The sequence below is a fragment of the Myotis davidii genome, unplaced genomic scaffold (genome assembly GCF_000327345.1).
Source record: "Myotis davidii unplaced genomic scaffold, ASM32734v1 scaffold1129, whole genome shotgun sequence".
Classification (NCBI taxonomy): domain Eukaryota; kingdom Metazoa; phylum Chordata; class Mammalia; order Chiroptera; family Vespertilionidae; genus Myotis; species Myotis davidii.
In genome coordinates this window covers 52,670-65,393 of record NW_006299595.1, presented here as the reverse complement: position 1 = coordinate 65,393, position 12,724 = coordinate 52,670, and the positions used below count along the sequence as shown (strand labels likewise).

The following is a 12,724-nucleotide window of genomic DNA, read 5'->3' as shown; positions in this document are numbered from 1 at the left end:
TCAGTCTCCTCGACAGTGCAGGATCCGGAGCACCCACTCCCGCATTTGCTTGGTCCGGGCTCCATATATCAAAGGGTTGATCATGGGAGGCACCAGGAAATAGAGATTGTCAATGATAATCTGTAGATGGGGAGCCATATGATAGCCTAAAGTCTGGGCCAGAACAGAAAAGACAACAGGAGAATAAAAGAGAGCAATGACACAAAGGTGAGAGCCACATGTGCTGAGAGCTTTGCCCCGTGCCTCCCAAGAGGGTATTCGAAAGACAGCATGAAGGATCAGCCCATATGACAGACAGATAAAACACAGATCGAGCCCCACAGATGCTACGATAACCATGAGGCCATAGACAATGTGGTCAGAGATGTCTCCACAGGCTATCTGCACCACAGCCATGTAGGCACAGTAGGAGTAAGCAATGACCTGGGTTTGGAAGCGTTCCAGTCTTTTTGCTAGGATGGGTGCTGGGGTCAGCACTGCCGCTGCCCTTGCCAGGACAGCCAGTGCCATCTTCACAAGCATGTTGTTAGCGAGGATAGTTGTGTATCTCAGAGGGTGCCAGATAGCCACAAATCTGTCAAAAGCCATGGCCAGGAGGATCCCAGACTCCATGACATAAAAGCAAGGGATGAAAAACATCTGGGCGAGGCAAGCATTGAAGCTGATTTCTTTGGCATTCATCCAGAAGATCCCCAGCATGCGGGGCACAGTGACAGTGACCAGGGAGAGGTCAACAACGGATAGCATGGCCAGGAGGAGAAACATGGGCTCATGAAGACTCTTCTCCACTCGGATGATGCATAAGATGGCGGCATTGCCAATGACTGTAATGGCAAAGACCAAGAAGAAAGGCACAGAGAACCAGCCATGGGAAGATTCCAGGCCAGGAATTCCAGCCAGGACAAATGTCAGGGGCTGAGGAATGGAGCTGTTGCAAGAGGACATCCCTACCCTGAGCTCCTCCAAGGGCTGATTCCTGAGGAGAAAGAGACAAGGGACATTTTGAAATCAGTGTATATTTCCATTTAAAACACTGGGTAGTACTTTATGGTGGCAGTCATAATTAAATTATGTCAACTGATGATCAAATAAATGCTTCTGCAACTTGTAGTGAGAGAGAAGATAATCCTTGGCTGTAAGAGGAAGAAATAGTCTCAGGGATTAATTCTAAATAAAGACATATCAACTCCATAGTTTAGATTATGGCTCTGATCCCACTTAATTAATATTCACTGTGTGAAATCCTGTAGGATTTTTTTCTCAGATAGCAGGGCCTGGCAAGAGACCCAACATTTTCAACATTATCGGTAAAAGCTAGAAATCATGGCTTTCACTCAAGATGAGGAAGCTGATTTTTATCATCCCAGGGTCCTCACCTCTTGAGATTGGCTGTGGTGCTTTGGGATTCTCTGGAGTATTTGTTGATTTTTACAAAGAACCTCAGAAACCTGCTGATCTTACACCTGACACAATTCTGGAGAAGTAACAAATATTTTGGATGACAAAGGTGGAATCCAAAAAAAGCCTCAATAGATAATAATTTAGTATTAAAGTTCCAGTATTTTAGTATTAAAGCATGGTGGGGGAGTGGGCCTTTGTAAAGTTTAATGGGGTGGCATATATATATATATATGTGAATTCATGTGGTTTTGTATGGGGAGCATAGTTCAGTGATTAATTGTAATACGTATTTCCATAGAAATAAGACTGCTGTATTTGCTGAACATTTTGACCTACATAATTATTTTGAATAGAAATTCATATTTACAAATTATTTGATGTTATAGATTAAATAGTATATTTAACAGATTAAAAGTTAAAAAAAGTATATAGTAAATAAAATAAAGGGATAGAAATACAGCTTTTTTGTTATTAATATGATTGCAATTAAATTTTACTATTAAAGTTTAGATTCCGGACTTTGTTAGACATAGTTCAACTATATAATATTTAAAAGAATCACATCAAAGAAATTTTTCAATAAAAAATTAAAATAATTCTTAAAAGTTTATTTTAAAAAATGTTGCAGAGCTGTTTGAGACTATAATTATATACAAATTGCTATAGCTTGCTTCAAAATCAAGTTTAAAACATTTTCATTTCCTATAACCATATACAAAACTTAAACTGAAATTAGGATGAAACAATATAACAGAAAGTTGCTTTAAAAATAAAAGTATAGTAATATGAATATTGTGTCATTTTGTTTTAATTGTTGATGAACTTAAATTATTTATCTTTTTTAGTAATTAATTTATTCTAAATATTTAAACACCAAAATAGAGTGGCGTATCTGCTAAAATCCCACATATATACATCATATAATTGATATGTTCAGATCTAAGTATGTCATATATCAACCGCATTTGGTTAAAGGCACAGCATAGCTGAATGATAGGTTGGTCTCCTGGAATTTAACTTGGCATAGCGATAATAGCAAGATCTTTGAGATTACACATATTTGAGATACAACCTCAGCCTGCCACTTACTTTGAACACACTCAGATGTAATTTGAACAAAATTTTTTGTTTGTTGTTTTTTGTTGTTTTGTTTGTTTTAATCCTTACCCGAGGATATATTTTTTTCCATTTTTTAGAGAGAGAGGATGGGAGAGGGAGAGAGAGAGTAAGGAAAACATCGATTGGTTGTCTCCCACAATCTGGGTATGTGCCTGATTGGGAACTGAACTTGTGACCCTTCAGTGCAGAGAATGATGCTCCAACCAACTGAGCCACACTGGCCAGGGCATATTGTTCTTTTTGTTTCTTAGAAAGAACTGTAAGTAGGATATATGAATAGTCTTGAATTGACAACATAAGAAGAAAGATTTGATGGCCCTGGTAATGTTATCCTCAAATATTTTTAGATTCATTATATTCTTGAGTGAAAAAAAGAATTTAGTATCACCAGAGAGATACCTGACCAAATAAAATATGCTAAAAAATTTTAAAGAGGTACATTTTAGTTCAATAAGGGAAATAGCCCTATCAAAAACTCAAACAGAAAAGATACCCTGTGGGACCAGAAGCTCATTATCAGGTAGAAATTAAATGATCATCAACCAGGAATACAGTAGATAAAATTCCCCATATGGTGGTGGCAATAGGATATTATTCGCACTTTAAGCAACATGGTAAATTTTTGCCTGAGCTATCAAAAATAATTGCCAGCAACAACAATATCAACATTAATTTTAAAGTAAAGAGACCATCCATTTAGGTGTAAAAGCTGGAAATATACTTATTCTTTCCTAAAGAATGCCACTGGGTATTCTAAAAATTTCAGAACCCAACCATGGACTTGAAAGGGTTGGTGCTTGGTATTTAGGAATCTCCTTTTCCTACATGAATTTGCATCCCAGGATTTTTGACTCTTTTCCCTCCCTCTTCTTCTCCCTTTTCCTAGAATAGTACCTGTAGATGGTTGTGAGTCTGACCTCAGTGGGACTGGGACCAGCAAAGTAACTGTCCACATGAAGTTCAGACAAGATCTGTTGGATGTCCAGAATAAGATGAAGTGTCTGAGCTGGAGGCAGATTTATACTGGTTTGTCACTGCCTCCTCTCCTCCCTCCAGGGTCTCTAGGGGCCTCTCTGTTAGCAAATTGTTTTACTTGGCTTGACTATTCTGGGGAACAAAGCCTAGAGCCAGTAATTGAGGATAGCACATGTAGTTAAAGGGACAGAAGGAGAGTAAACTTTGGGTTGTGAGCACACAATGGAGTATACAGATGTTTGTACTATGAAGTTATACATCTGAAACTTATATAATGTTATTAACCAATGTTACCCCAATAAATTTAAAATTTAAGAAAGCAGGTGTTTGGGAGCATTGTAGAACTAATTTGTGTGTGTGTGTGTGTGTGTGTGTGTGTGTGTGTGTGTGTGTGTGTTGTGAGAGGTGACGCGTATGGCTTAGGTACTCTAGGAGAAGAGTAAGGGCAGAGGAATAATTTAATATGAAGTTAAAGAAACTTAGGATAAAAGAAGGCAGAAATGTTTATAGTTATAATTACGTACAAATTGCTTGCTTCACAACCAATAGTTTAAAACGTTTTAATTTCCTGTGACCTTGGCAGCTGCATAAGCAAAACTTAAAGTGAAATTAAGTCTTAATTTCCTATATGCAATTATAAACCAAAAAAGCTGGGGAAAAATGTATGCACTAAGCTAATTTTATTTATTTTTTAAAAAAATGTATTTTATTGATTTTTTACAGAAAGGAAGGGAGAGGCATAGAGAGTTATAAACATCGATGAGAGAGAAACTAGATCAGCTGCTTCCTGCACACGCCCTACTGGGGATGTGCCCGCAACCAAGGTACATGCTCTTGACCGGACTCGAACCTGGGACCCTTTAGTCCACAGGCAGATGCTCTATCCACTGTCCCAAACTGGTTAGGGCTGCACTAAATAAATTTTAATAGACTAAATTAAAGCCATTGTTTGGTAATTAACTATATAACAGAAACACAGAGAGCTGAGATGAAAGTAGGAGCAATAGAGAAGATTTAGAAAAAAATATTGCACAATACCAAGTTTAAGGGAGAATGAGTTTCAGGTTGTACCAGGGCAAGTCACACAGATCTGGAGCTGAAGCTGGAGGGGGTTGGAACTGTAGGAATTGCCAGAGGTAAATCCCTGGGACTGGAGATCTCCCTCTCTCTCTCTCTCTCTCTCTCTCTCTCTCTCTCATTTGTTTTGCAGAAGCTGTACATTCAGATCTCAGGGCTTCTTCAGCCAGAGCTGCTCTGTCTGTAGGTGTAAATTCATTGTGTTCCTGGGACAAGGTGCATTCGGGGTCTTCGTATGCCTCCATCTTGGACAAGAAGCCGACAAGGATCTTTTTAAAAAGCAAACCTGATTGTGTCACTCCTGTGCATAAAACTTACATTGACATTGTCTAGTTTTCAGTATAAATTTGAGAATCATTAGCACACCCTACACACCCCTGATCACTACTATCCAAGCCTTACTTAGCAACTCTTCATTTCACCCTCTATTCCAGCCCATGAAATGGACTTCCTTCAGCCTTTTGAAAGCATGATACCCCTTCCTATTCTAAGCTCCACACATGTTCACACATCCTGTTCTCTCTCCCTGTAACATTACCACCCCGTTCAGGACCTCTCTTGCTTTCTTTAGCTAGTTAACTCCCAATCAGCATTTAAGTAAATGCCATTTTTGAGGGAGCTTTCCTTAATTCTCCTAGACTAGATAAAAGCCCTATGTTATGTGACAGCAGTAAATATCCAGTACATTTATGCATTTGAATATCACTCAATTATATCATTTCCATGAGGATATAAACTCCCCGAGACATGAAATTCTCTTTTGCCCACTTCTCCTCAGAACCTAGCACAATCTGGCACATTTTAGCCACTCCATAAATTGATTTTTGTTGTATGAATATATGAATAAGTTGCATATCTCTTTTATTTGACTAGAATTTAATTCAGGGCTTTTGAAGATTTAGTTTTGTGACTATTATTGTTAAACATTCAAATTTGAGAGCCATTGGTAGATAGCTTATAAGTATTAACTCCTTAGTTCATATTATTTTCCAAATGTAACATATAAACAATTCTGATAATTGTCAAGGAATCTATACTAATAAAAGGGCAATATGCTAATTAGACCAAGAGATATTCCGGCAACCTTCTGGGGATTAATGGCGGAGTGCACGCAGGCCGGGTGGGAAACGTCTGCCTCTGCTCTGCCATTGATCCCAGAGCCCCAGCAGGGTGGGCAGGACCTCCATGTGAGTGGGGATCAATGGTGAGCCCAGGCCTGGTGGGCAGGGCCTCCCTCTGCGCAGCATTGATCACAGAGCCCTGGCAGGGTAGGCAGGCAGGCAAGGGGTGAGGGGACAGTTGGGGGTGAGCAGGCCAGTGGGAGGCAAGGGGTCTGCTGAAGGTGAGCGTGGTTAGGAGCCAGTGGTTCCAGATTGTGAGAGGATGTCCCAGATTAGAGAGGGTGCAGGCCGGGCTGAGGGACACCCCCCGCCCCATGCATGAATTTTGTGCACTGGGCGCCTAGTGTATTATAATTCAATCCCATAATTCATGGCACTCCAGATAAAAAGAAAATACAGCGAAAAGATCTATCTTGGCAGTTCATCTTCAGGAAATATCCAATGTAATGGCAATACTCCCAAAGTTTGCATTTCCATAATGATTCTCTTCTCTTCAGCCTGAGAGAGATCTGTCCCTACCTCCTGTCATTGCCATTTTTCTCCATCATCTTACAAAAAGATCATCATTAGTCTAGTCTTTATGATTTTAATTCAGCTAGTAGCTTAATTATAACTATCACATAGGTAGGAGTTCTAACATACAGGACACATAGATTCAAACATCTTATAGAATCATTCCTTCCTTCAGAAGCATTCATTGCATTCATGTGTTCATAGGTACTGAGAGGTATTAGTGATAAAAAGTAAATGGAGGATAGTCTTTATCGTAAGTATGGGATTGAGTACTTTTGTGTTTATTTAAATTCAGGCAGCACCACTTAATCAACATGTGACATTGAGCAAATTATTTAAACTCCCTGAGTCCAAATTTCTCATCTATGAAATCCAACTAAAACTCTGATGATTATGGTGATAATATATGCTTGTATATGTACATTGCACATACATGTCTGACAAAGTGTGGCATATAATAAACATGCAAAATTACACTTGTTATGGTGATCCAGTTAGGTAGTGTTTATTAAGGTCTACTATATGGCACTAGTATAAGTGCCTTTCCTATATGCTTTCACTCATTTAATCCTTAAAATTCCTATAGGGAAGGAAATCTTATGATCCCCATTTTATTCATTATGACAACAAGGCCCAGAAAATGACTGGATATACAGAGAGTAAGTGGCAGAGATAAGGGATGAATCCAGGCACTCTGACTCTAGAATTAGTGCACTTAACCTCTAACTATAAGAATTTAATTGTAAAAAGACATACCAGGTTAACTCCAATATATAGTGACATTTTTCACAATAACGGTAGGGACAGTTTTTAGTTAGTTTTACTTGAGGAAATAAAATTTCTACTAACATGGGGGAATTTAAACAGGTGATGTACCTTGAAGTATAACTAAGTTTTTTGTAGATAAGAAGGTGCCTGGACAAAGGGAAGCATTGTAAGTAAAACCATGAAGATATAAAGAAACTTATTTTTTGGATGAAGGTGGGAGTCTTTACAAACAAAACAGAGTGTGCAAAGGATGCATAAATATGACAGGAGAAACAGCAGAAAGGTAATTCATAAAGCTTTATTTTATTATAGTAATCTGTGAACACAATTATTGCAATGTGGTACTTTTCTACATTTCTATTCTTGTGAAAATAATAGGCAAGTATTTCTTGTACTCAGAAGACATGAATCTTATTATACTGATTCTTCTATAGAATATTGAGTGATCATTATTTTTCATTTGGCAACAGTTCCTGTGGAATCCTTTGAGGTTCTTATGAGTTTCTTTGCTTTTTAAATCACTACCTATTGGACAATACACTATTACCCTCCACTCATATAACAGAAGGTCAGTAGCAGCAGGGAGCAGAAGGGAATCCCTTTCCAGTTTATCAAGTTCTAAGTAAGCTCCCTAAAATTAGATGTACACAAAATGAACATGTGCCTACTAGTTCCATTAGAATTGGGAAACTTCTTGCCCATCAGCAAGAAGGTATTTGGAGCTGTTTGAGATTTATTGGCTGGTACCATTGTGCTGCTGATCTCTATCTTTTGTAGATGGAAACCCTTTTAGGACAAAAGTTATCTTCCAAGATCATCACACCAAGTCTGGCAACAAATGAAAAATACACCTGGAAGACCCTTCCCCATTGAAATCTGATAAAAAGTCTTATTTCAGCAGAAGAAAATGTCATGTCTATTATGAGACGAAATAAGTTATTTGTACTCTTCCCTTCAAGTTCTAATACTGTCTCTGCAAATAATTTCAGCATAATCAGGCAAACTTTATCCTTAGAAAACTAAGGACATAGTCTCGAATTTTCTTGGTCCTAACACCATACACAATGGGATTAAGAAAAGGTGGGACCAGAGGGTACATATTGGCAATAAAGATGTGAATCCGGGGGGCCACACTGTGGCCAAAGCGGTGAGTGAGGAAGGTGAAGACAGCTGTGGAGTAGAAAACAAGGATGACACAGACATGAGAGCCACATGTACCTAGAGCTTTAAGACTTGCTTCCCGTGATGGAAGACGAAAGACTGCACGGAGGATTAGAACATAAGAGATGACAATAAAAAAGCCATCGCAAGACCCAATGACAGAGGCCACACTGAGGCTGTAACGTTTGGTGGCTCCTGTGTCCACACACGCCAGCTTCACCACAGCCATGAACTCACAGTAGGTGTGGGCAATTCTTCGAGTCCTGCAGTAGGGCAGCTGTTTGAGCAGGATGGGGTGTGGAGAAAAGAAGACCACTCCTCGGAGCACAACAGAAGCTCCCATTTTGGCAATGTGAGCATGGGTGAGAATGGTGCTGTGGCGCAGTGGATGACAAATGGCCACATAACGGTCAATGGCCATGGCCAAAAAGAAGCCTGATTCCATGGCAGTAAAGCTGTGGATGAAGAACATTTGGGCCAAGCAGGCATCAAAGGCAATGTCATGGGCTCCAAGCCAGAAGAGACAGAGCATGCGGGGCAGCGTGGACGTGGAGAGGACCAGGTCAGTGACCGACAGCATGCATAGGAAGAGGGGGGGGGGGGGGGGGAGGGAACTTAGGAAAGCCAGGCAAAAACTATGCAACCAGACACAAAGTGCTTACTATAAACCAAGTCATGAATCTCACAATTTATTAGAAACAAAACAAAACCAAAAACCCAACATGTCCCTAGCTGATTTGGCTCAGTGGATAGAGCATCGGCCTGCAGACTCAAGGGTCCTGGGTTTGATTTCAGTCAAGAGCACATGCCCTGGTTGTGGACTCGATCCTCAGTAGGGGGCATGCAGGAGGCAGACGATCAATGATTCTTTCTCATCATTGATGTTTCTATCTCTCTCTCTCTTTTCCTTCCTCTCTGAAATCAATAAAAATATATTAAAACAAACAAACAAAACCCAACATGGTTACTATCTGTGTACAATAAAATTCAATATCACTTTTTGAATTCACACTTTGATTTAACAAGACCAAATTAGCTTTTGATAGAGATGTCTGATATTATCAATGAAACGAATCTGAGAGTCATTTTTAAACATAATTTTCTAGCTGATTTATGAGTACTCTTAAGCATGGATACTCATTTCTTAGTCCATTACATGTCCTAATACTGTCACAGAACCAAACCTGAGGAGCCATGAACCCTTTCCTACTGTGATCCTTTTTATAGACACACCTGTCTTCTGCATAAAAGTCTTCAAAACCTGAGGTTTGCCTCATGCCTCTACTAAGTTTCCTCCTTTTCTATGAAACATTTCCAACTTATATATCTACTTATTTTAAGCTCAGTTTTTTAAAAATGTTAATTTACTACCTCTTCTGTATATTTCCCAATGTACCTAGTTCTTAACTTTTATTTTGTCTGAAGATCCTAAACATTAATGAGATGCATGTACTTGGTATCTCTTTTGATTTATACATAATTAGTGTGATTTCAGTTCATACTTTCTTTTACTAACTAAAGAAGGAAAGTAATACTTAGTGATCCTAATATGAAAAAGGCATCATCTGGAATCTTTGTAGATGTTAATTTTTAGGTGAAAAAATAATGCAACTAAATGACCATTTTATAATCATTTACTTTGAGTTACTATGATATTTGATTGAGAGTAAATAAAGTTCAATAATTCTTGAAAATTATCAGCTATCATAAGTAATGCTATCACTTCTGTCCCCCCCTCCCCCCTTGCATGTGATCATATTGATTTCCATCAGAGGCTCTTTTTATGTTCTTCTATTAGAGGAATTTATTAATAAATAAATAAATAAATGCATTTAGTTCCATAATAAGGTTTAATTTGTCTTATTCATACTTATTATATTTCCCCCCAAGTTTTCTCAACTGTGAAGTGGAGAAAACAAAAAGTTGTTGGGAAGATTAAGTTAATTAATACATGTTAACAAGTTAGTACACTATCTTTCACAGAGTAATTTAAGAAATTAAGTATTGGGATCTGGTCATTATTCCATACATAATGTGACTCCAATAAAACATTTAAGCATGATGTGATCAAATTAGCATTTAGAATAAAAAATAAACCATCTTTTTCACCAGGTACTTCTTCTATACCCTCCATAAGATAATGCCAAACTTTTAATTATTCTCTAGAAACAATATGCTCTTTGTGAAATTGTGCCCTTTTTCACATAATTTTATGATTGCAACTTTCCTCTCCCTCCCTTATAATCTCTTCCCTTTGCAAACCACAGCTTTCTTGTAGTATCTCGGTCAAAAGAATCTCCTCTATGACTCTGCTGAATTAACTTAGACAAAAATATGCAGGATAATTTTCTGTGCATCTTTATATGTTTTCTTACATTTGATTGTGATAGACCTTATCAAATAGTAAATTATTTAATGCTTAATAATTATTTAATAATTATTTAAATTATTTAGGAGTCATTATATATTATTATGACTCCTGTCTTTTTTAATGATTAAATTCTCCTCAGTCTAGAAACTGTAGCATAGGTAGGTATTAGCATAACCTAGCCCAAAGACTGGCATTGGATGATGTTTCACAATCATCCACTTCTGTCTATCTATAATAATAAAAGTGTAATATGCTAATTAGACAGGACAGCTGAACGACCTTCTGGACTACCTTCCAGATGAAGCCAGGGGTGCAAGGGTCGAGGGCAGCCATCACAGCTGCAAGGGCCAAGCCCTTTGCACTAATTTCGTGATCGGGCCTCTAGTAGTGAAGTAAGAGTTTCTTCTCCTTGGTAGAACTTTGTTTCTGCTTTGCTCTGCTATGATTGTAAGATAGGAGTGCGGCATTGAGACTGAGGTAGGTTTCAAGTCAATACTGCTTTATCTGTGGGCTTAAAGATCTTGATTACCTAGATCTCCACTTCCAGAAAAATATATTTTTATTGATTTCAGAGAGGAAGGGAGAGGGAGAGAGAGATAGAAACATTAATGATAAGAGAGAATCACTAATTGGCTGCCTCCTGCACACCCCACACTGAGGATCAAGCCTGGCATGTGTTCTGACCAGGAATTGAACCATAACCTCCTTGTTCATAGATTGTTGATCGACCACTGAGCCACACTTGCCAGGCTACAGTACTTATTTTTAACTTTACTAAGGGTTTACAGAGAGGTACACATTATTTACTTTTTTGAGAACCTTTTCATTCTATAAATGTAGATGTTTGAATGTAGCCCTTTCCTCTCTTTTCCTGTCTTGCATATGTACCAACTCACCCAAATTAAAAGCTGAGATTCATCCAGAGAGCCAGTTTCTATAAGGAGTAGCTGCTAGGAAGTATGCACAGTGAACAAGAGCTAGGTTTTGCTCTGCTCCCAATCACACTGCATTAAAGGAGGTAGGTGGCAGGGGACTCAGTGGTCCTCTGGGATATGGGGTCTTTTCCCAAACTACAAGACATAAATTACATTCAGGTAGAGTAATTGTTATTAGCTATCCCTTAAGATAATAAATAAGGACATTATTATTTCCCAAAGGTCTGCTGAGTGCTTTGATATGAAATGTATTTGCTTAATATATCAGCAAAATATTATAAAACCATAGAATAAAGGGAAAGGATTATGTTTATGTACGGTGAGGTCATCATGTTCTATGCCCTAGGCTTAAAGCTTAACATCCATTTCTCACTAATCTGCATAGCTGACTTTGGAAAAATAAATACCACTGAACAGATGAGAAAATAAAGATACTAATAGATTAAATAATTCATATACAATTTTACAGCTAATAACAGGGTCTGAATCTGGATATCCTTGGTTCCACATTTCATATACTTAACCACTACATCACCAAGATTAAAAAATAAGATATGTCCGAATTAAAGTCTCTATTCTTTCTTATACATAATGGTAACCTTCATAGATTATAATTGCAATATCCAAAATGACCAGTAAGTATCTTTATAACCTGGTCCCTGCAACTCTTTTGGCATCACTTTCTGCTACACAGCTCATTTTTTTTTAGTTCCCTTGAGTCTCAACCAGTCTATACTTTTTTTTTTTTTACTACCTTTCAGATTCTGTGTCATGTTCTTGCTTCAGCTTTTAATGCTCTTCACATTTCTCTCATGCAAGACTTCTCACTTCCTAGTCATTTTAAGGTTACAGATGGAATGTCACTGCGTCAAGGATAACTTTGCTCTTACTTTAAATTACGCTTATGTGTTACATTTCTACTACACTTTGTATTTCTCCATTCTCTCATATTGGTAAATATTTAGTAAATGACTATGATGACAATCTAGTGTGTAGTATGCAGTCACACAGGTTGCAATGTTTATAAACCTGGGGATATAAAATTCATAGACTATGACATAAATGGTGTCCTCTGGATTTATGGAATAGAAATAATCTCTGTCATGCACCTTTGTGATGTCTAATACCATGCTTCACACTAAGTAGCCACTTTTCAAAAATTTGAACGAGGAAAGAAAAGGAAAGGATCATTCAAAATACCTTAGGAGAATTCTAGGATAACATTCTTTCAGGAAAACAGTTGCAACATTAGCACTGTAATTGTAATAAACATCATAACGACA

At 37.9% G+C, this 12,724-nt stretch overlaps 2 protein-coding genes across 2 annotated transcripts; both read right to left on the bottom strand.

Annotated features, from left to right (window-relative positions):
* Window positions 1-945, bottom strand: LOC102760884 (olfactory receptor 52D1-like). Its single transcript, XM_006775359.1, has one exon. It carries the CDS (start codon window positions 943-945, stop codon window positions 1-3), a length of 945 nt encoding a protein of 314 aa, XP_006775422.1.
* A 7,023-nt stretch (window positions 946-7,968) lies between these two features.
* Window positions 7,969-9,412, bottom strand: LOC102760606 (putative olfactory receptor 52P1). The gene is made up of 2 exons (XM_006775358.1): window positions 9,369-9,412; window positions 7,969-8,770 (listed from the first exon to the last, which is right to left on the bottom strand). The coding sequence occupies exons 1-2, from the start codon at window positions 9,410-9,412 to the stop codon at window positions 7,969-7,971; spliced, it is 846 nt and encodes a 281-aa protein (XP_006775421.1).
* Window positions 9,413-12,724: the final 3,312 nt, after the last annotated feature.